The sequence below is a fragment of the Lagopus leucura genome, unplaced genomic scaffold (genome assembly GCF_019238085.1).
Source record: "Lagopus leucura isolate 7727_CA_CO unplaced genomic scaffold, USGS_WTPT01 Super-Scaffold_73, whole genome shotgun sequence".
Classification (NCBI taxonomy): Eukaryota; Metazoa; Chordata; class Aves; order Galliformes; family Phasianidae; genus Lagopus; species Lagopus leucura.
In genome coordinates, this window is record NW_024962252.1 from 19,129,301 (window position 1) to 19,153,665 (window position 24,365).

The 24,365-nt window shown below is 36.6% G+C and overlaps 1 protein-coding gene across 1 annotated transcript in view; it reads right to left on the minus strand.

The window, feature by feature from the left end:
- Positions 1 to 24,365, minus strand: part of EYS (eyes shut homolog) — a 643,894-nt gene that overhangs the window by 255,630 nt on the left and 363,899 nt on the right. The window contains exons 22-23 of the mRNA XM_042889745.1: positions 11,487 to 11,677; positions 9,687 to 9,778 (exon numbers count right to left, since the gene is read on the minus strand). Of these exons, the coding sequence (XP_042745679.1) occupies positions 9,687 to 9,778; positions 11,487 to 11,677 (283 nt within the window). The remainder of the gene's footprint in view (positions 1 to 9,686; positions 9,779 to 11,486; positions 11,678 to 24,365) is intronic.

Below are 24,365 nucleotides of genomic sequence, written 5' to 3' on the forward strand. Positions count from 1 at the left end.
TGTGGAATGAAAAAAATCACGTCAAATATTGAACTTTGATTTTCAGATGGTTTTTCATCCCAGATAAGCCTGGTTTTATGTTATATTGCATTATATTAATGCAAAATAAAAAAATATATTTAACTGTAAACAAATGTATTTTTTAACAGTAAGAAGATAAAAGCTTCTGCCAAAACTTAAAATTTCTCAGCTACACAAAAGCTGTTGTTACAGTTAGCATGCATTTGGTATTTCATCCTCCTGTACTCAGCTCTGGTGAGGCTGCAGCCTTAGTACTGAGTTCAGTTATGGGCCTCTCAGTAACACAAAGACATTGAGGTCCTGGAGCATGTTCAGAGAAGGTCAGTGAAGCTTGTGAGAAGACTGGAGCACAAGTCTTATAAGGAGCAGCTGAGGGGACTGGGATTATAGAGCTTGGAGTAGAGGAGGCTCGGGGAGACCTTACTGCCCTCTACAACTACCTGAAAGGAGGTTGTAGTGAGGTGGGGGTCAGCCTCTTCTCCTGCAGAACTTGTGATAGGATAAGAGGGAATGGCTTCAAGATGCACCAGAAGAGGTTCAGGTTGAATATTAAGAAAGAATTCTTCTCTGAAAGAATAGTCAGATACTGGAATGAGCTGCCCAGTGAGGTGTTCAAGAAATGTGCAGATATAGCACTAAGGGTTTAATGGGCAATACTGGTGGAGGGTTGATGGTTTGACTAGATGACCGTAGTAGTCTTTTCCAAACTTAACAATTCTATGATTCTATTATAAAAGACTGAGTAAGGAACTGACAATCTCTTTAATAACAAACAAACTAAAACAAAAGCACTTTAGATGAAATATTTTGAATAAAAACACTTCCCATTATTCTTTACTTTATGAAAGTTAGGTTTGTCATCATTGTACCAGTGTTATTTTCAACATCTTTTTTTCTGAAAAATTGATCAGCACAAATTTTCTAAGACGTATATGCAAGGAAAAAGTCTACTTTCAGTATTCTCATTTTTCAGAAACTGATTACAAGATCTGAATATCCCAGTATCCTCTGTTCCATCACATATTCCAGTTTCCTCTGTTATCATTTCTCCATTTCCACTATTCCTTCTTTGTCTGCAAAATCTTAGCTTTTGTTGAACAAATAAAGCACTTGTAGAGACTTCAGAATGGGAAAGAGCATTCTGAGAGGTCCAGTAATTCAGAAATAAATTATATTCTGAAAGAGTATATCTATGTAACATTAGCAGCATAACAGCATGATATTTTTTCCTCAAAGAAAGCTTGGCTCTCAAAGTTAAGCTGCTCATTATAACAAGATAAGATTTAACCTAGCATTTTGGAAAAATGCTGAAAGGACTGGGAACCTGCACTGTAGATGTGGTGGAACTTTGGGTCATCTCACTGCCACTTCCAGTCCAGGTATATTCTGACTGGCAGTTCAGGCAAAAGCTAAGTTCTAGCCTTTATTCCATGGGCATTCATATGTTCCTTCTCTCTTCCTTGCACAGCAATTTGTATTAAGGAAATCACTCAGCTGAAAACAACTGAAAACAACTGAAAACAAAAGTAGTACCTATTTTTAACTGGATCAGTTCTCTCTATATGAGCTCTGGTTACATAGCTGGGAAAGAAAGAAGAGAGAAAGAACAAAGCATCTTACACATGGAAAAAAAAAGTCTCCCTGAGGCCAGAAGTCTGTCTAGTGGGGCTTGGCATTGTCTGTCTTGCACTGAAGTCACATCCAAAAAGACATAAAAGGAGCTCACTCTTCAAAGGTATGCTTTGTTTAGAGCATAAAATAACCAGATTTTGAAAAGGTAACATTTTCAATAATGAAAATGTAGAACTAAGTGTGATAGATTAAATAAAGGGTTTGAAAGTAAATTTATTCTCTGACTTGAACAAATTCTTTGCTACATGCTGTTGGTCCTGAACAAACTTTTCTTTAACGATCTCACAAGGGTCATCTTAGCACTTGCTTCCTACATCAAATCCTGGCTTTTTTTCAGTATTCTCCCAGTCTGTTGCTGCAGACTCTGCAAACTTCAACCTGTCCTTTAGGGAAACAAAGCTTATTTGCTTTCAGAAGAGGAGCAATCTCCTTCCCTCCAGATGACTTCAACTGAAAGTACATTGTGCAGGATAAAGTGGAAAGACAGCTCCCTTCTCACTAAGTAGAAGTGTTCCAGTGTACAGTATTCTTACAGCATCATCTGAATAAACAAGCCAGCTAGATTGCTTGTCCAACTCTCTCTGTATTCCTCTATTTTTTCAGGGAGAAAAAAGATGGCTAGCATCATGTCTCAAATACTCATGCTACCTCCTCAGTACAATTATTTTTATAAAACTTCTACGGCATATTTCTGGATACAATGTGCAGTGCCTAACAGCACTTTCCTCCAAGCACAGAACTGGCTAATAAATTTTGTTTCTCCATACTCTGTGATATCACTCAAGTAGCAAAGCTTGAGATTTGTAGGGAAAGCATACCTAGCAGGTGAAAAAAATAAGAGAAAAGACACTTAAGGAAGAGTGAATTGGAGGTGTCTGCCACTGTGCACACAGTTGATGCTACATGACTAAGAGACATGGGGTTAGCAGGGCCCAAAGGGAATACTTATGCATCTTTTTTTCCAGTCTTTCAGAGAAGTATTGGATGGGGCTTGCCAGCTGGAATCGTTTGGATATATAAATTCCTCAGCAGTAGTTCTATGTACTTGGTTTTAGGTATTTATGGGTTTAGGTAGAGATCACCATGGCGGGATCTATCTCAGAAAGATATTTAATAACTGGAGGAGTTTGATTTAAATGAAATCTATAGCTTTCTGAACAAAATTCTGACATAGATGAGATAAAAATCCTTGGTGGTCAAATGAGTGACCCCTTCTAGCCCACAGCTCCAAATCCAAGAAATGTTAAACATTTTATCTTAGGTAAAAGCAGTAGCATATTCTGTATTCAGTGATTATCCATGGAGAGAAAAAGTTTCATCAATTATGCTTAAATGTTACGCTGTTTTTTGTTTTGTTTTGCTTTTTTTTTTTTTTGTTAGTTCCCTTTGTGATATTTGATGTATATGCTCTTATTTCCATAATATGTATATAGAATCAAAGAATTGATTTGGGTTGCAAGGGACCTTTAAGATACCTAGTTCCAACCCCCTGCTATAGGCAGAGATACATTCCTCTAGACCAGGTTGCTCAAAGCCCCATTCAGCTTGGTCTTGAACGCTTCCAGAAAGGGGGCATTCACAACCTCACCAGGCATCCTCTTCCTGTGTCTCACTACCCTCATAGTATTGTGTGTGTGTGTGTATATATACACAACTACATATTCTATAAAATATATTGGCACCATATGCGAGAAAATGAGAACTTAAAATCATTACATTTGCTTAGGAAGACAAAGGGCAGAGCACTTTTAAGTATATAAAAAGCTACTGGAGTCTATGTATTATGCATGTTTTCTAAATAACTAGAATTATTCAAATAGAGGATACTATTATATTATTTTTATAAGTAAAAGTTATTTCAAATGTATAAAAGATGTCAATCAATGTCAAAATTACTTTATTTTGAAAATTATCAATTTGGTTATCAATTAATTTGGGCTTTTCTGAGAATGAGCAGTCTGGGAAATTAATAGCTTGAAGAATAGAGTTGAGTTACTGTATTGATCACATCCAATAAAATAGGATTTAAATGTGCTTAAGCAGAGAACAACTTAAGGATATGTCCTGAGGATAAGCCTCTGGCAAATAAATAAATTGTTCAGGAAGTATCTCTGAAATACAGGGAGTTTAGTAATATGAAGTAACCAATAAGAGAGGGCATGTTGTTTTTTTTTCTTCTGAAAAGAATATTAGTAATAAGGGAAAAGAAAATTAGTTTCAGAACCTACAAATAAAAATACAGTTTTGTTTTTAGTGATAACGAAACTTCAAAGAAGAAATGATGGCTTTGGTAAAGTAGCTCCACTAAAGTAGAAAAGCGAACAGAAAATAAAAACAAAACAAAACAAAAAAAATCAAATCCTAAAAACTAGTACCTAAAAACACCAGAGATTAATAGAAGATAAATAATTTGATACAATGTACAAAAACTCTAATTCCTGGAATTTGTACTCAAAATAATCTTCAGAAAAAAAACAAAAAAAAAAAAAAAAATGCTTACAAAGCAAACTGGACAGGTAAAATTTCACTGCACATCTATTGCTTTCCTTAATATTTCTTCAGCAACAGAAATCATCAGTGCAATCTCAGCATTCAACCTATGCATAGACCACTTTCCTTATCTAAGTTTCTTACTCTTTAATTGTTCTGATATTTTTAGTGAGATTTTGTATTTGTATATACATTGTAACTAATCTCCAGCATCTAAAAATCATTTTTTCCGTAACTTATTAAAAAAGGAGGATTAGGTTCTTGGCCAAAAAAGGAATATAAATATTTTTGATTGAATGTTTATTCTTAAGAAGCACCATCATTTATTCTGAACACTTGACCTCCAAGTAGAAAGGTACTTTAAGCTTAAATTTTAAATTTTCAAGTATTTATGAGATAAAGTAACGAATAAAATTAGTCACAAGAGGGAATGTTATTTGCCCAACTTCCCTTCTCCTTATCTGTGAAAGGATTAAAATTAAATTAGTTCACTTAATATACTGCTCAGGTTTGTAGAATGAACTGGAAAAATACATAAACAGATATTCCGACTACTAATATTATTTCAAAACTTTCCTTGTTTAGAGGTTTCTGATTCATAGTTGTTTTAATCTCACAGTTCATAAATCAGAACCTTTTTTGATTCTCTTGATTCAAACAAACTTTGCCTGATAGTGATGGGACTATGGGGAACAGCTTTAAATAAAGATGAGACATTTAGATTAGATGTTAGGAAGAAATTATTTAGACAGAGAGTGATGAGATGCTGGCACAGACTGCTCAGAGAAGCTGTGGATGCCTCATCCCTGGAGGCATTCAAGTTCAGGTTGGATGGCGTCCAGGGCAGTCTGATCTTGTGGGTGGCAACCCTAGCCACAGCAGAGGGGCTGGAAACGTCTGATCTTTATGGTCCCTTCCAACTTAAGCAATCCAACTGCAATCACTGTGTTTATATTTTTCACCTTATAAACTCAGATTTTGATCTAGGTATTGGCATTTCAAAAATTTGTTCATCTCCACATCTACATCTCTCAGGGAGGTTGTGGATGCCCCATTCCTAGAGATGTTCAAGGCCAGATTGGATGGGACCCTGGGCAACCTGCTCTAGTATTAAATGGGAGGTTGGTGGCCCTGCACGTGGCAGGGGAGTTGGAGATTCACGATCCTCAAGGTCCCTTTCAACCCAGGCCATTCTGTGATTCTGTGATCTTAACTATACTCTCAATTCAGCTTTTTTTTTTTTTTTTTTTTTTTTTTCCCATTGATTTAGCCTCTTTGCAATGATTACTGGACAACAGGGAGTAGATGTTATCTCATCAGGCATCAAGAAACTGTGAAATTTAGAAAACATTAAATCTCATTCTCTTACCAGTTAATAAATCACACAAAAACTGGAATAAATATAATACGCTAGATTTTTCCCAAGTAAGATCAGTGAGCTAGGAAAAAAATTAGAAATTATTTCATATTTCATATACCCTAGATTTCTTTAGGTACTTTAGGAGGGCCTTCAAATCCAAGGCCAAAACTGTGAGTATTTTAGTACCCTCTCAGTGGCCAGTTTAGAGGTCCAAAAAGTTCTTAAACCTTTTACATCTAATAAATGCAAATAAATACAATAAATACAATAAATAAATACATTTATATTTATTTATGTAATAAATACAAATAAAGCTCAACTCTGTGCTTCATTAACTGTCCTGCAGCTAATGCAAGTCCACTGATGGCTTCTATGTGAGAGGCCCAGAAAATGAAGAGCATGAAATTATCTTATACCAAGAATCATAGAATCACCAAGATTGAAAAAGACCAACAAGATCATCCAGTCAAACCGTCCGCCTATCACCAATAGTTCTCACTAAACCACATCGCTCAACACTGTGTCTAAACGTTCCTTCAGCATCTTCAGGGTCAGTGAATTCACCACCTCCCTGGGCAGACCATTCCAGTGTCTGACCATTCTTTCAGAGAGGAAGTGTTTCCTAATGTCCAGCCTGAATCTCCCCTTGTGCAAATTGAGGCCATTCCCTCTAGTCCTATCACTGGCTACATGAGAGAAGAGGCTGACACTCAGCTCACTACAATCTTCCTTCAAATAGCTAGAGAGAGTGATAAGGTCTCCCCTGAGCATCCACTTTGCCAGACTAAACAGTCCCAGTTCCCACAGCTGCACCTCATAAGGCCTGTGCTCCAGAGCTCACTAGCTTCATTGCTCTAGACATACTCCAGGGCCTCAACATCCTTCTTGTATGCCTTGCAGCATTAACACACTTCTAGTATTAACAGCCATTGCTGTTAATAAATTATAGCTTACACTCGTCAGTCAGTTGAAGAGGTGGCCAATTAAGTATGTTTCCATTAAGTATACTGCATTTACATAGTACATGAAACAGCAGCTGGATGATCTCTTCACCTATATATTGTTATGTTGGAATCAAGGTAAAATAGTGGCATCTTTGAGATAATAAAAAAAGTAGGAATTTACTATAAGAAAATCCAGAGAGATATCCACAGATCAACATACTATGAAAGAGATATCTCTATCACTTTCTGCAGTTTTTTTCTACAAATTTTATTTATTATCCACGTATTTCAACAGCCCAGAAGCCCTAGGGAAAATCTGGGCTTTGTTGCATATTCTGAAGAGTAACAAATACAGCATATTTTGCACCATATGGGTTATTTCAGGCCTTCACAAAAGCTATCAACAAACAAGTAAAGTACAAGCTCCAGAGAGAGCATATGTTGCATTACGGCATGATTAGAAAGACCTTATCCTGACTAGAAGAATAAGAAAACATCTTCATCTCAAAACCAAAGACAATCAATCCCCCAAAGCCCTAAAGATAATTAGTGAAAATTTCAAATTACGAACTTCATGAGAAAAATGCACCCTTTTTATATGATGTCTAGGCTGATGCAGCACCTAGACGAGTTTTCTAATCTTAATGGTCAATTAAAAAAAGAAATACAAATTTGATAGACTCATTTTAAAGAAAAGAAGTTCCATTGGTGACATCTACTGCATAATCAATTCATAAACTGCTAGATTTGTTAAAGTCACTGCCAACTGTGATTTGAGATAAAAAGTAAATTTAATTTAACCAAGGATGTTATGATGCTATTATTATCAGTATAGAAATGGTTATTCTTCCAATGCAGTATCATAAACCAAGAAAGGGACAAATTTCTTATATTGCAACTGCAGCATCTCCTGTTTCTGCAATTCATGATACTTTATCAGTTTGTGTAGATGCCAAATATCAAAGAAGATAAATACTAAGGCGTCAAAGGCAGTTTCATAATGGCTGGAATAAGAAGACTGTGGTAGAACATTTTGTGTTGCTACTAAGGTAAATTCATATTCACAGTTAGAACAAACATGTAAGCTTCTTTCCAATGCTCAAGACTTTTTAACACCTTCTTCCCTCTACAAGGCCTGCAAAAAATCTAAGCCCTGCGGGATATTGTCCATATCCAGACTTTCACTATTGCATTATCAGCTCACTTGTAACAAAACCCAGACAATCAGATGTGGGTAAAATAGGCAGAATGATTTTCATTAAAAGAAGACTTAGTGAACAACCACGCTATCTTGCATATAAATACAGGGCTCTTGGGCACTGCTCCGAGGCACATGCTCCATTTTGCAGCCAATACTACAAACTAATTTGGGGCAATATCATATCTGAAATTATCAATCTTTCCAAGATCAGTGATGAAAATCCTGTCCTCTTACTGCATCCATTTTTTTTCAGCTGTTACAGTTGAGCCACAACATTCTATCATCATGAGAAATTTATTTCAGAAATGCTGCTATTTTACTTTCAGCATGAATGTCCTGGTGAACTATGAGGATGGGATAGAGAGCAGTGCCTCACAGTAATATGCATGTCTATTTGCAAACATTAAAAGGTGTAACATTACTGGTGTGAACAAAAGTAATGATCTCTGTGGGAAATTTGTCCTTTTCTTTGTCTATGATGTAAAATACTTTCCTGTAAGCAGAAAAGGAAGATATCATCACTGATTTTCATCGTGCTTCAACTTGTATTACACAATCCTACTTCTATTTGTTTTGTTAAATTTGACACTATAAAGGCAGCATACTGTTTGCAGATGGCTTATCTTCAGTAACTGAAATGTGATGCGTTTAGCAAACTTGCCAAAAATCTTTCAGCTCCACATCAAAGGTGCTCCAAACAATTAGTGATACTTAAGAAGAAGAATGAAAAGTTTATTTCAATGAAATAGCACCGGACCATCATTATGCTTTTTTTTTTTTTTTTTTTTTTTTTTTTAATTACCCACGATGTTTGTTCATAATTCTTAACATCTGCAAAACAAAGAATATCCTAGCCTGTGCTTATACAGTGTGGTATAGTATTCAGCAAGTCCTGCATTCCCATCCTGGCTTTGCCAACTTCCTAGATACTGTTATTCCAAACTTATCTCACTGCAAGTCAGTTCTGTGATGATTAAATTATGTTTGCAAAGCTCTAGACAGCCACTGAATAAGCTACTGCAACGTTTCACCACAGTTGTTTTAATTTTTATTTTGCCTCATTATACCACAGTTGATTAAACTAAATGTTAATTTCATGAAACAAAATAGTGAACATTTCAAGAATGATTATATCAAATCTAGTTGTCAACGCATTTTTGTTAACAGAAAGGATATAAAGCAATGAGTAATTTTCAGTACAGAATATACTTTTGCTTAACTCAAGCACATGTGAAGATGCACTTTATGAAATCAAGATGATGCAGCTTCTAACCAAATCCTTCTGACATTTGTACCATTAGGATTTTAAATCCTAAAAAAATTTCAAAATCTATTTCTAGTCAATTAGAGAGGCTGGACTGATTGCCAACAACTACTCGCTACATATTATGAATCCTATTAATGTTATGCATTCCCCTTCTCTTTCAACAGCAAAAATCAGTTTGCCTCATCTTACCTGAACAATCCTTAATATTCATCATTCACTGCCAATGAAATAACTTTTTAGACACACTGGAAATAGAAACGGGGATGTTTTTACCCCAGGCTATTGATATGCATTTTAGTTTGAATATTCAAGTTCTTTCCTTCTCAGGGAAGTCGGAGAAAAAAAAATATCACAAAATAGGTGCATTTACACTATGGTAGTCAATGCAGCCCTGTTTTTCAAGAATTGCTACATCAAATGTTTCTATTAGTTACATTTTTGTTGTTGGAAATTCAGATTTTTCCTGGACTTAGTAAGCATCTTGGACTTTTTGCACAGTATCTTTTCTCTTGATTTGTAATTTTAGCTTTGGCACACGATAATGATGAAAATAAATATATTTCCTTTCAGCACATCAGTGATGTAATTAGCACTGACCAACTACTTGAAATATCCTTTCCAAGGAAGAGTTGTATTCCACACTGCCAGAAAATAATTTCACTGCACACATTCACATACTACTCATAGCTAATGAGATAAAATGTCATTGTCCAACTTAGACAATCTCTGAGGCAATTATAAACACAGACAACAATGAAATATAACACTTACCTAATCTGCACTTTATACCACTGTCCATCATCCACTCTAGCAGGAGTTGTGATGTCTTTGACTTGTGTTGCTTTACCACACACAAACTGGTACTACAGAGTGGGAAAAAATGCTTTTATTACATTATTTGTAATAACTAGAGAGCTAGTGGCCTAGAAACTTTGAGTTAAAAATAATAAATGGTTTCATGAAAACCTGAAGGACATCACGCAAATCAAGAAAAACTAATGCTTTATTAAAGATCTAGATCAGGAGTATATCACATCAGAAATACACAAGCACACGAAAATGTTTGCTAGCCTGCATGAAAATGCTTTTATCTTTGTGTACTGTACAATCAGATTGTATTATTATTATTATGGACCTGATTTGCAAAGAAGTTGACCATCTGCAACACAGTCGAAACTAGCATTGACCATGAGTAAATTATACTTACCATTTTACGGCCTCCTTATACTTCCAAACACGTAATGTAGCATGCAAGCTTGAGCATTCAGGAACACCATTTAATTTCCTACACTAATGTGAACAAGCACTTGATTTCATGGTTTGTCTACTTATAATTGTAGCTTGATTGTGAGCTTAGAACCTCTTGTTCATTGGGCTTTAAATCTACGTTCAATTGAACAGTTTTGTGAATGATTAAGTGAATTCAATTAGTTTTAACATGGCACACTGGGAACTCTGAATAGATTTTTGTCAATTAAAGCACTTTCATATTTTATGGTGCTTACGATATGTTAGGAAAATATTTTTCTGCATCATTACTTTACTATGAACAAGTAAGATGGACTTAAATCCATCTACATTTTCTAAGCCTTGAATAACATCCTGTCCAAAATAACCTTGTTTATTTCAGATTAAGATAATCACTATATAATAAAACATGGTAAATAACAATATAAAAAAATAAAGTAAAAGGTTATTTTTAATTATTTTCCCTTTCACCTGCAGTTTATATACCTTTTTATAATCATGTTCTTTAAAACATGAAAATCAATAGGATACGAATACTCATTTCACTATCCTTGCAAAACACTCATTTCTCTTTGCAGAAGAATATAATAGCTTTTGGAAGTTTTTAACAGTAAAAAGTAAGATGCATTATGAGAAAAGAAACCATTCTTTTAATATCTTAAATCTTCTTACATCTCTTCACAAATACAAAATGATGTCTTCCTCAGAAAAGAAAGAATGATTTGCCAAAAGTAAAGATAGCACAGTAAAGATAACATAGACTTCATTCCTTACTGCGTATGCACAAATGTATTTCAATCTAGTTTTTTCACACCAGTCAAGCAAATAGGTTTTATGGATACTTTGGAACTATCAATTATCATGACAAATCAAGTAAAGGGTTTCTACTCATACCCATGTAGTAAGAAAGATTTGCTCTCTTCCCTTACACATTTTTAATGACAAAATTCATTCAGTTCCACAGCCTTTTTCTTTACGACAATTTTAATGAACACACGAGGAGATTAAAAAGGTTTAGACTTTGCATGTAAGAAGGAATATCTAGAAAAATCTGATTATGGTTTTTTTTTGTTTTTAAATGTTATATTTTCTGATAGACTTTCCCCTTGTAACTACTATTCAGTTTAATCAAAAGCCACTTGTTATGAGACATATACTCACATCCCATGAGACATCATTCTGAGAAGTTTGACAAATATTTTCCTTAAAATACTGAATATAGCACAATTTTCTACAGTAAAAAAACAGAATATACATACTAAAATTATTACAGATCCCAAATTTTACTTTCTTCCCCTTTAGCAGAATATTTTGATGCCTTACCTGTAAGATGCCATGTCTGATAAAAAGCTGAATTAAAAACTGTCCTATTGATTCCGAGCTCTCTTCAATATACAGGAGTAGTCCATCAGGTTTATAGGTCTTAAATTCCAAGTGGATGAAGTTTTGCACGTTTAAATGCAAGCCTTGAAATTCCAGATAAGAATCGCCATAATACTGAGCATAACTAAAATCTGTAAATGGAATTTTGAGAGAGATAAATAAAAGGATACATTTTTCGTCTATAAACACTGCATTCTTATTCTGCTAATAGCAAAGATATTATTCTGCTAGTAGCAAAAATAAAGGATACTCTCTTACATCTACCAAACCAACACATAAGAATAAAAAAAATGATATTAGTTTTATTCCTTCGAAGACTAATGCTAACAATATGTAAAAACTGAACACAAAGGTTTATGATAAACCAGCCAACTAGGATCAGTGCCTGAAAGGAAAGGCTCTGAAAAGCTGATGGCACTTGGAAAATACCTGCAGCAAAGAAACGTGTTCTCAAGCAAATCTTTGGCTCTTGCTTAAGACAAAAGTAGTTTTCCCAAAGTTAGGAATTCACATAGTTTTCAGTGAAAGAAGCAAGGAGTCATCTTTCTTTCCCTTCCTCCCTCCCTTTCTTTTCATTCCATAATGTCTTCTATTTTCTTCCTCTTTTCTTTTTCATTTTCCTTCCCTTTCACATTTTGTGTTTCTACAAGAACAGTATTCAATGTGCACATATATTCATGAACAAATTCACACGCTTATGAGATTAGCTTTGTACCTCCCAGTATTTACACTGACTCCTGAATCAGTACATCCATCTTCTCTTAATTAAAAACATGTTCTCTTCCACACGTGACACAAAAGAAATTTAGTTGTTTTGTTGTAATCAAACTATGATATTTTGAATTTTTTACAAGTAAGAATAAGTCTCACTTCCAGAATCACACAGAATTACTTGCTTAAACAACTTTGTGAGACTGTTATAAATTTAAAGAAATAACAACTTACCCATCCTGCCAAAAATAAAAAAATAAAAGTCAGTAAAACAATATGAACTAGATAAAACACACAGCATGCAGTAAGTAAATTTTGTTATTTTGCCTAGCTAATATCTCTCTGAATTGTGAACAGTGAATATGAGTATCTCTGAAGACTACAAATCCCATTTATGTTTTCTAAAATAGACTGAATTTTAATTTTTTGGACACTGATTTCAACAGCAAACAATATGTTTAAATTGTGAGCACCAATGAATTACACACTATGCAAATATAGCCCTCCTTTGAAGTTATGCTGAATTTTATCTTTTCATGCCTTTTCAGAAAGCCATTTATAAATTTGTGTTCAGAGTCACTGTAGTCAAACATTCAAAAAAGCTCTTCAAAAATTCCAAGAGGTGAAGAACAAATAGCAAAAAAACACTGATATATGTACACTGTATATTCCACACTTTAAAAGAAACAAAAAACTTCAAACAATACCAGTTGATAATCAGTGATATAAAAAAAGATGTGCTCATAATTTTAGATGCATATAGATTTTACATTTCTGTTTTGAAATACCAGCCTTTATCTGTAAAGTTCAGGAGACTCAAAATTGATAAATTTCCTCCATTTTACAGACAGGATTATCACTCTATAAAAAGAGCAGACACAGCTTTAGAGGATTACCAATCCCCACCCGTTTTGTTTGCCTTCTCAATTTCTAAATCATTCCCTCATTCCATTTGCCCTAACCTGCCCCTGTGCATGGTTTTGCTCCTCCTACAGCACCATGCAGCTACCTACACATCCCTGAGACACTGATATCAAACCTGCTTGACTCCACTTAGGAGATATGTTCAGCACATAATTAAGAAAATTTGTGCAAATAGGTCAAAGTGTTGTATTTTCTCCAATGCTGTGCAGATGCAAGGCATCTGATCACTAGAAAGGAAATTAAAGTCTCTATACCGTGCAAAGAAAAAAAGGCAGGAGGAGAGCAAAGGCATTTACTTATGCTTCCTAAATTTATATTGTAAGTGGTAACTGTGCCCAGAACTGGATCTCTAAATTTCTAAATTTCAAGAAAAATCAAATAAACCAAAGCTAGTGGTTTCTACATTCAGCTTTCTACGATAATTACAGTAAGCATACAGATACTGCAGAAAAAAATTATTCTCCCTGAGGTTCACGCTTATTTATCTTCCTAAGATCCCAAGTAATGCTGCGTTGCAAAGTAATACATTCCATTATTCAATGGACCTAGTGACAGTTTACCTTCTGATTGGAAATATGTTTATGCTGCAACAAAGGAAGCTTTTTAAAGGAAACAGTTCAGTAGTTAAATTATTGAAACAGTGCTTTGTGTCCATGAAAATGGAAAGAGTTAACGAGAGAAAGCATGTAATTTGTTTTGCAGACTCCAGTTTTTGTGAGACCAACCAAACGTGCTACTTGAATCACAAATGGCTCCATACCCTCACATAATAGCTATTAACTAAATCTACCCCTGGGGTTTTACCTATAAGGATTTTTACATTATTTTTAACAATGCATAATTTCCTTTCATAGAACAGAAGCTTTGCTTATAATCCTTCTGCCACACTTATAAAAGCAGCTTATCCATTTGACCTCCAGAATTGTCTTCCTAGATTGCTATTTGTCCTAAAGCAGAGAAGGGCTCATCACCCAATCCTAGCAAAGAAAAAAAAAAAAAGGAAAGAAATTGAAACTGTATTTTATCTTTCACTCTGAATGTCTAATACTTGCTTTTTCCTAAAAAACAGGAAAGCCCTTTGGCTGACAAAATCCTTTCAGCTGTAGCTTGTTCCCCTGCGTATATACAGTTCTCCACTTGAATTCTTATTAATTTCAGAATGTTAAAAGGTTTGAGACCTAACCATGCCGTAAGCATCTACACAGACAGTTCTGCAGCCTAGTTGACTGGCAACCTTCATTAATTCTTGCCAGTACCAACTGGATTTCCTCAGTTCCACTGAGCTTTGGCTGCCTAAGCTTCAAAACCAAGAGCTTCAAATTTAAAACCCAAGCTAGACAAGTGTAAATTTTTTTCTTTTTTTAAAAGCAGTAAAAGATGATCAAAAATTTTGATATGCTCATTAGCCTGTCCAAATGGATTATGGAACTTCTGTCTTTGGATATTCCTCTGTTTAATGGATTCTCTGCAATTTACAAGGCTTCAGTTATACAGAAGATTCCAATAAATGTTTTTCTTCTTTCTACTACTGTTTTGTAATGTTTCACATTAAAATCCCTGTCAAGCTATTGCTTCTTCCATTTTTTATGGACTCATCTTCTACATAATTCACTGTTCTTTTAATCAGAAATACCTTACAACAAGCAAAGAGAAGGCATCATTGCCTATTGGAGAGACTCTCTCATGAAAAATATTAACAATTCTCTATTTGGAAATTTTATCTATTTTTGATAAAGAATGAAAAGATCTCTTAGAACAGTGTATAACCACTACCATGAGAAAGGTATGTTCATTGAAAACAAGGAAATGAGAGGTGACAATTTTTTAGAAAAGTGAAAACGCTTGCACGGATTGCTTCACTGGACTAGATATAGAATCACGTTGCCCCAATGTGTAGAGGTGAAATCAGAAAGGCAAAAGCCCAGCTTGAATTTAACCTAGCCGCTGGTGTGAAAAGGAATAAGAAACTCTTTTATAAATACATTAACAGTAAGAGGAGGACAAAGGAGAATATCCACTCATGAGGCTGGGAATGTGACCACTGAGGATAAGGAAAAGGCAGAGGTTCTGAATGCCTTCTTTACGTCTGTCTTTAAAAGTCAGACCAGTTATCCTCAGGACGCTCCTCTCTCTGACCTGGTAATCTCGGCTGGGGAGCACACTAACCCCCCTGTGATTCTGGAAGAAACAGAGACCTACTGCTCCAACTGGACTGTCACAAGTCAATGGGGCCAGATGAGATCCACCCGAGAGTGCTGAGAGAACTGGCGGAGGTGATAGCCGAGCCGCTTTCCATCATCTGTCAGCGCTCCTTGTTGACTGGTGAGGTCCCAGAAGACTGGAGGCTTGCCAGCGTGACTCCCATTTACAAGAAAGGTCGTAAGGAGAATCCAGGGAACTACAGGCCTGTCAGCCTGACCTCGGTGCCAGGGAAGGTTATGGAGCAGATCGTCTTGAGGGAGATCATGCGGCATGTGCAGGGTGACCGGGGGATCAGGCCTAGCCAGCATGGGTTCATGAAGGGCAGGTCCTGTTTGACCAACCTGATCTCCTACGATCTAGTGACCCATCTGGTGGATGAGGGAAAGGCTGTTGATGTGGTCTACCTAGACTTCAGCAAAGCCTTTGACACTGTCTCCCACAGCATTCTCCTGCAGAAGCTGGCAGCCAGAGGCTTGGATGGGTACACTCTTGGCTGGGTAAGGAGCTGGCTGGAGGGCCGGGCACAGAGAGTGGTGGTGAATGGAGTCAAATCCAGCTGGTGACCAGTTGTGAGTGGTGTTCCCCAGGGGTCGGTGCTGGGGCCTGTCCTCTTCAATATTTTTATTGATGACCTCGATGAGGGCATCGAGTGCACCCTCAGTAAATTCGCAGATGACACCAAATTGGCTGGAAGTGTGGATCTGCCTGGGGGTAGCGAGGCCCTACAGAGGGATCTGGACAGGCTGGAGAGCTGGGCTGGAGCCAATGGGATGAGTTTCAACAAGGCCAAATGCCGGGTCCTGCACTTCGGCCACAACAACCCCAGGCGACGCAACAGGCTTGGGGCGGTGTGGCTGGAGGACTGCGTAGAGGAAATGGACCTGGGGGTATTGATTGATGCTCGGCTGAACATGAGCCAACAGTGTGCCCAGGTGGCCAAGAAGGCCAATGGCATCCTGGCTTGCATCAGAAACAGTGTTGCAAGCAGGAGCAGAGAGGTGATTGTCCCCCTATATTCAGCACTCGTGAGGCCACACCTCGAGTACTGTGTCCAGTTTTGGGCCCCTCACTGCAAGAAAGATATTGAGGCCCTGGAATGTGTTCAAAGGAGGGCAACAAAGCTGGTGAGGGGTCTGGAACACAGGCCATATGAGAAGAGGCTGAAGGAGCTGGGAATGTTCAGCCTGGAGAAGAGGAGGCTCAGGGGAGACCTTATTGCTCTCTATAACTTCCTGAAGGGAGGCTGTAGTGAGCTGGGGGTTGGCCTCTTCTCTCGTGTCTTTAGTGATAGGACCAGAGGGAATGGTTTCAAGCTACAGCAGGGGAGATTCAGGCTGGACATGAGGAAGTATTACTTTTCAGAAAGGGCGGTCAGGCACTGGAATGGACTGCCCAGGGAGGTGGTGGAGTCACCGACCCTGCGGGTGTTCAAGGAAAGGCTGGATGTTGTGTTGAGGGACATGGTTTAGTGGGAGCTATTGGGAATAGGTGAACGGTTGGACTGGATGATCTTTTAGGTCTTTTCCAACCTTGGTGATTCTATGATTCTAAAACCAAACTCCAACAGCTGCCCCATAGCCAATGCTTGTGCAAACAGAATGCAAAGAACAGCACCTTTGGGATATCCTGTTAGCTTTCAGCAGATGAAACCTTTAGACAGCTGACTAACAGGCCCCGATACTCATAAGTGATTTTAACCAACTCAGTATCTGCTGTAAAGGTAATTGGCTGGATGAAATCCAGGAGATTTCTAGACAATCTCTTGATGCAGGTGACTAGTTAATCAGCTAGGAGAGATGCTGTGAGAGATGTTGTGCAACACATCACCAAGGGAAGACTGCTGGATAATGTAAAGGTCAAGGGCAGCCTTAGCTGCAATGACTAGGAGACTGTGGAGTTTAAGATTCTAAACAAAGCAAGATAAATGGCAACTCTGGACTTGGAGATACAGATTTTAACCCCATCAGGGATCTTCTTGGCAGAACCCCATTAAAAAATTCTCTTGAAGGTAAAAGGGCTCAATAGAACTAACTAATCTTAAAAGACAGCATTTTCAGCGCTCAGGAAAGGAAAAGTGCAGTGGTGGAAGCAGAGACAGGCTGCTTGGAAGGAACATAGGATCAGAAATATGTAGAGTCTAGAAGAGCAACACTGGAATTGAAACTACCAAAATATGCAAAGGACAACAAGAAAGGTCTCTGTTTGCTATAACTGTAGCAAAACAAATATTAATGGGCCCACTGGTCAGCATGACCTAGTGAGAAACAGAAAATTGAGATTCTCATTTTGCCTTACTATTCAGTGTTGAGCCTTGTTTTCCCACCTTTCAGATCCCTCTGAGCTCAGTTTGTAGAGTCAAACCACTTGGACATATACAAGTCTGTGGAATGAGATGGCACCTATCCATAGGTGTGGAAGGAAGCAGATGATGTCACTGCAAGATGGGTCTCTTCTATCTCTGAGAGGTCATGACAGTCAGCAGAGACCCTTTGTGTCTGGAAAAAGGCAGTCAGCCTTAACACTGTCTCTGGCAAGGCTACAGAGCAAACACTCTTAGAGGCAATTTCCTAAGTCGTGAAAGACGAGAAGACAACTGGGAACAGACAGCATGGGCTTACCAAGGCCAAATCATCAAGGCCTGAACCTCACTGCTTGCTATGATGAGAAGGATAAGCCCTTTAAAGTCATTTTTCCTGCTAAAACACTGCAGGTATACCAGCACTGTAAGAAACCATTATACATGAGGTAGAATTTCCTGGGACTACCAAGAATCAATATCCTGTAAACTGTGGCAAAATAAATTGATTTGCAGGATACTATAAACTGGTTTGCAGATCATTAAACTACTGATAACAAAAAGATTGACAACACACTGTAAAGAGAATTTAATCCAACAAAATATACTGGGATAGGACAGAAAAGCACGTCAACCCCTGACACTTCACATGAAGAAAAAAGCAGTACAAAGAATTGCAGATGCTAAGTCAGATAAAACATTATATTCAGCTTGCACTTCCATCCATTTCAGTCTCTATAAGTAGTCATTCACAACATTCTTTTAATTTACAAAAGCACCTGCAGAATGTTTTAGTTCAAGAAATATTTTAGTGAATGTTTTCTTGGAGAGATTAGTGCTGGTAATAATTCTGCAGTGACCTCATAATTTTTTCATTTTTAATTTATAAAGATATCTTCAGTCCTCTAACTACAACAGCACAAGGAAAACTCAGCCATAACATTTCACAATGAATCTTGGTGCCTAGGTTTACTTCTTCACTTTCTGAGGACCATGGAACATGAACAAAAAATAATTTTTATTAGTATTAATTTATCTTGAAGTTGAACATTAAAAAAAGAAAGGGGGAGATATTTATAAGAAAACTCTCTAAGTGGTAGAGCTGCTTAGTGGGACTTCCTTTCCTAATTGAAATGTATGTCTCCACCAAGGTAATTTTAATATTACATGTCATTATCAAAACAGTGCCTATGTCTGTGGCAGGGGGGCTGGAACTAGATGACCTTTAAAAGTACCTTTGCATTCTATGATTTTATGATTAGTCATTCTATGATCTCACACCCTGGAGAAGATTTTCAAACAACTCTGACTATTCTCAATTACAGTTAAATATTTTATCAAAGCTACAGCGTATGCAAGCTTTTCACTTAATACTTCTAAATAATTTCAAACATTAAACAGCTATTTGCACTTGCTTCATTCAATCTACAGTTCTGTTTGCACCTAGATCACGTTTGATATTGAGAATTCATTCTTTCTAGCTACTACCTTCTTCATACTGCAGTTGGTATGCACAGTTTTAATTATGTGATTTGATGGCAATTTCAGCCACTATACCTTCACAGACATGAAAGGCAGGAGGATAAAAGTGAAACAGGTTACTTACCACAGCAGAAACATGCTTACTGTCAGAGCCATAAAGAATTCATGCTTCACTACTCCTGTGAGTTCTAACAGAATATAAAAACATGGTGTAAGAGATTACTCTGGGAGGTCCAGGGCCCCCAATACAGCAAAGATGTGGTGCTGCTGGAGTGGGTCCAGAGGAGGGCCACAAAGATGATCAGGGAGCTGATCACCACTGGTACGAAGACAGGCTGAGTGCCTGGGCTTGTGACACTTGCCTGCTGCCTGATTTGCCTGGGCCAGCTATCTGAAACTTGCTCGTCTCTCTTGGACCCGCTGTCAGTTGCGTACTGCTAACCTGCTTCCTGCCTAAGGCTGGCCCATTCTGCCACCACTTAACCTTGCGCTGTTGCTCCTGCATCAGCCTTGGACCATTGGAACAGCATATAACAGGACATCACTGGATCCTCGAGGTGACTATCCCCACTTGACATAATTCTTGCTCTTTTCCTATCTTTCCTATCACTCACCCACCTTCCCTTCCCTTATTTTATATTTGCAAACAGTATTTTAAAGGTTTTAGTTCATTTTCAAGTAAGTCTCATATTTTTCCATATGTTGTCTTTAGTCTTTTCAGCTGAAATACCTTAAAGACAGAACAGAGCAATGATTTTCAACCAGTATTTTTATTTCTAGATGCAATGCTACTTTCACTGTGATATGCCTCACCTTTGGTTCCACATAACATACTCTCAGTTACAGTGAGCCTGCTTTACCCTGTCAGAGAAGCCTGTACTGCGTGACTAGCAGAGAATTATAGTTATGTTTTTCTCTCAAAGTTGAAATGTTCTCTAATGTGGCGTGCTAGACAACAATAAAATGTGGTTAACATCCAGAACCGTTGCTAGTGCAGCCTATAAGTAGCTTTCAAGCAAAGAAAAACAAGTTATGAATAAACCCTCCTTACTGTTCTTTTGTCATGCTTACACAGAGCAACAGGTATGAGTAGTCTGCAAAATTCTTCTGAAAGGGAAATATGTCTGTTTTAGAACTCCTGTCTTACAGCATTTGTCCTTGAAGCCTAAACGTACACAAATACACACACAAGTTAGTTGCCTGAAATGTATGGAAATTCAGACCGTAAAAGCCATGAAATTCATTCTTTTTTCCTGCAATTACTGTATAATTTCTCTTTTCATAGGCATTCATCAGCCAGACCCACTGATCCATTTGTTGAATAACTCCTTCAATTTTCAACCAGACTGTGATTCACATGAAAACCCATACCTTTACTGGCTGTTTGTAGTGAGATCTACATTTACTTTTCCTGTTAACTCCATAAAGAAATAATTGGCTGCATTTGCTTTTATTTTCTGTCCTCACTCCCAATTCTGTTCAAGAGTTATAAAATACAGTTAGAAAAAGAAATTTCCTACATAATACATCTCTCTCAAATACATTAACAGTTTCAAAAGTGTAACTTAGATGAGTCTATTTCAAAGTAAATGGAAATCAGATGTACTTTTTTTTTCCCTTCTCAGAACTATAACAATTTGGAGAGCTTTAGCTCCTGTGCCTTTATTGATGAATTCAGGAAATTCGTGAATTTGGAACACTTTTAAAAGGATATTCACAAAAAAATACTCAAGTTTTAACACCTAATGTTAAGCTCTCAATTTCTGTTGATTTCAATCTCAATTTTCATGGATGCCTGCATTCTGAAAGCCAAACTACTGGCCATTTACAGGTGCCCAGTCTCAGCACTTCAGACTACACTTTTTTCCAGAATCACTTAGCACAGGCAATTTATGAATATTAACTGCAATACTGGAACAATTATAACTACACCATAGTTCTGGAAATAGTTATTTGCAATTTATACAAATAATACATACGCATCTTTCAATACCTTAAAATTCAATATTTATTATCAATCAATATTTATTATTTATTATTATTATTATTATTATTATATAGTTAGAACATCAAAAAACAAAAACATTAGAATAACCCTAATTGGAAGGGCCCCAACAGGTTCATCAAATCCAAAGTTAATTTAAAATTTCTGTTATTCCCCAACCCTTCCCTTATAGTGACAGAACTTGAACTCTATGCTCTTGCAAGTTTTCTCCTTCAGTTACTTGCCTGTGAGCAATGCTTAAATTGTCAGTTTACCTTCTTACTTTCAGATGTCAAAAATCCTTTTCCCCTTTTGCACTCAAACATCTTTCAAGGCCCACTATAATATCTTTCCCAAGGTTCAGAAAATTATTGCTAGGGTCTTGTGCCAAAGCATCTTTTGGCATACTTCACTGATGTTGAAATTAGACTGACAGAAATGTGTTCTCTAAAAGCAAACTACTAAAGTTTGCTATACAAGATGTGTCAACTGACACTTGGAAATCCTCATGGTTCTCTTTACGCATTTAACGCTAAGAGTGTTGTATTTAATTCTACTCCTACCATTACTGATAAATAAATTCCATCAATAATTCAACCTGAAAATGCAAGTGTATGATACAATGGAAAAAAAATCTGACATTTAAAAAAAAAGAATCAGAGCAAGATATATGTAATGCAGCTTATCTAAATTAAAGGTTTAGAAGAATGAGAGCACAATAACAAGAGGCGTTGACTCTACTGAGTTCTAATAATAAAATACTTAAAATGTCTACAGGTGGAGATAAGCATGAAAATCTTGAAAGTTTCAAGTATTTCTGCTTTAGTTGTCTAGTCTGATAACTCTTGTTTATTTTTGGAAGAAATGTTTTTCTGTCTACAAATAAACACAGTTTCTTTTCTAGAAGAGAATAGTTCCAACACAGCAAAAGCCATAAATTCTATATATACTTCATGTTATATATTTCTCTCTCTATATATAATTTATTTCCCTATATTATATAATTCTATATATACTTTATATATACTGGAGTACAGCGACAGATATTGTCTGTTTTCTTAATTTTAAAAGTGAATAAATTAGTTGATTGCTGTACATTTAAAAGTCATTTATTTATACATGTTGATACATACATCACCAACCAAGAATTGAGAAAGTTCTGAATCCTCACCACTCTCTGAACTGAGTGAAAGGAGGAACAAGACCTTCTAATAGCAGTCCATTTAAATTATAGGAGACACTTGGAATGTAGTTAATGGAGGAATTTAACTTTATTTTTATTATTCATTAATAAATAGTTCCTAAATTCGGATTTTTTAAATGTTTCAATGTGGGTTTTGATGTAAAGTACACTGCATTTTCAGATCTATTAATTATTAGCTTAGCGAGAGGAACCAAGATCTTTGTGACTGCTATCTGCCAGTGTTTTCCCACAGGAGATTTTCCAACACATTGGCTAGCTCTACAAGATACAAATAATGGAGAGAGGTATTAAGTTTTACTGCGATCTGAGGGTGTGTAGAAGAGATCCTTTCAGTGAAGGTATAAAATCAGGAATAACTCAGCTGCATACGGATCTATTTCAGCTAAAGCCTGTGTTGTTTCTTTCCTTTTAGATGTACCATGAGGGACAGAGAGAGGATCAAGTATTATAGCAGGAATCAGCAGCTGATCCTACCTTGAGGATAACAGGGCTTGCTTTCAGCAGAACTTCACAAGCAGTGGTAAAATCTTTCCCTCCTGCTCCCCCTTCTACAAAGTACTGGCAGCTGGTGCACAGCCACCACCAAGCCCTGCTCTGCTGCTTGTGTGCTGACAGCCCCACAGCCAGAAGGCACTGCAGCTACCACTGGGAGAGCAGTACAGCGATCCCTAAGCTATCTGGGCTTGTTTTTCCTACTCATAAACCTATTGCTATTTTCAGTCTCTTACAATTGAACTTTGAACAAATGGAACTGAACTAGTTTTAACATTTTAGCTACTACTTTATAAATTTAAAAATAAATTTTCTTGCTGGTTACAGCAAGAAGTATACATAAAATGGCTTGGAAAAGCTTCATAGTATTGTAAGCTAATCCAGAAGGTAAATCTCTCATTATTCAGAATAAATATAGATCAGAATAGAACAATAATCAAAATCTTGCATAGTGCCCTAAGAACTGCACGCCAAAAGCACATTTTCATTCTATAGTGAGGTAAGCAATAATTCACTCCCATACAATAGCAGATCAATCGCTTAAGAAACATGATTTTCTGACTTAAAAAAAAAAAAAAAACAACAGAAGAGCATAGTGAAATCCAGAATAAAACCAGACTTGGTTTTATTATTTTATCTCGTCAAATCCACTGGGAGAAAGGATGGATTTTTAATTATTATTATTTTTTTCTAACAAAGCAAAAAAAAAAAAGCTGTGAACAAGTTTAGAGATGGACAGTATTCACAACAGTTCCCTACCAAGCTGTCTTTTACAAACAAGGCTGAAGCAATTGATCCTAATAACAGGGTGCTCCAAAATAATTTGCCCCACCTGCTGGAAGTGTGACTATCTCTATATCTTACATATACAGGTGAGTTTAGTCTGTTGTATAGCCTGTTTTATTTTCCCCAAACCACACTGCAGTGCTAAGGAGAGGCTGTCTTACAAAAGAAATATTAAAGCACTTAACTAAAAATGCAGGGAGCCTTATTCCTCATTCCCTCATTAACCTACGTTAAGTAACAGAAACCTGCAGGCTGCCTAGTATGCATGGATTTTATCCCCACTTAACTTAGCAGTTCTAAAAAAGACCTGTATGCATGCAAAATATTAACAAAAATCACTTGGTGAATGTTAAAAGTCCTTAATCATTCACAGTATTAATTTACTCAGTGATGTACAATAATCGAGGTATAAGATGGATGAATACAACATCACACACTCTGTTTCATTTTCTAAGATGCAAAGGTCTAGATCCTGCTAATGTAACAAGTACTAACAAAACAAATGCTGCCATGAATATTTAAAAATTTAAGTAGGGAAAAAATTGTTAATAACACTACAGAAAATGCCACACCACATAAAACTCAGTGAAAGTTTTGAAGGTTACCCAAATGAACTAGGTCTAAAAACAGGATCAATAAATTTGGTATATATCGTTTATGACATATAATCTATTAGGGAAAACCAGAATATATAGTACATGATTCATAAAATAGATAGCCAAAGGAGTGCCAGATCTT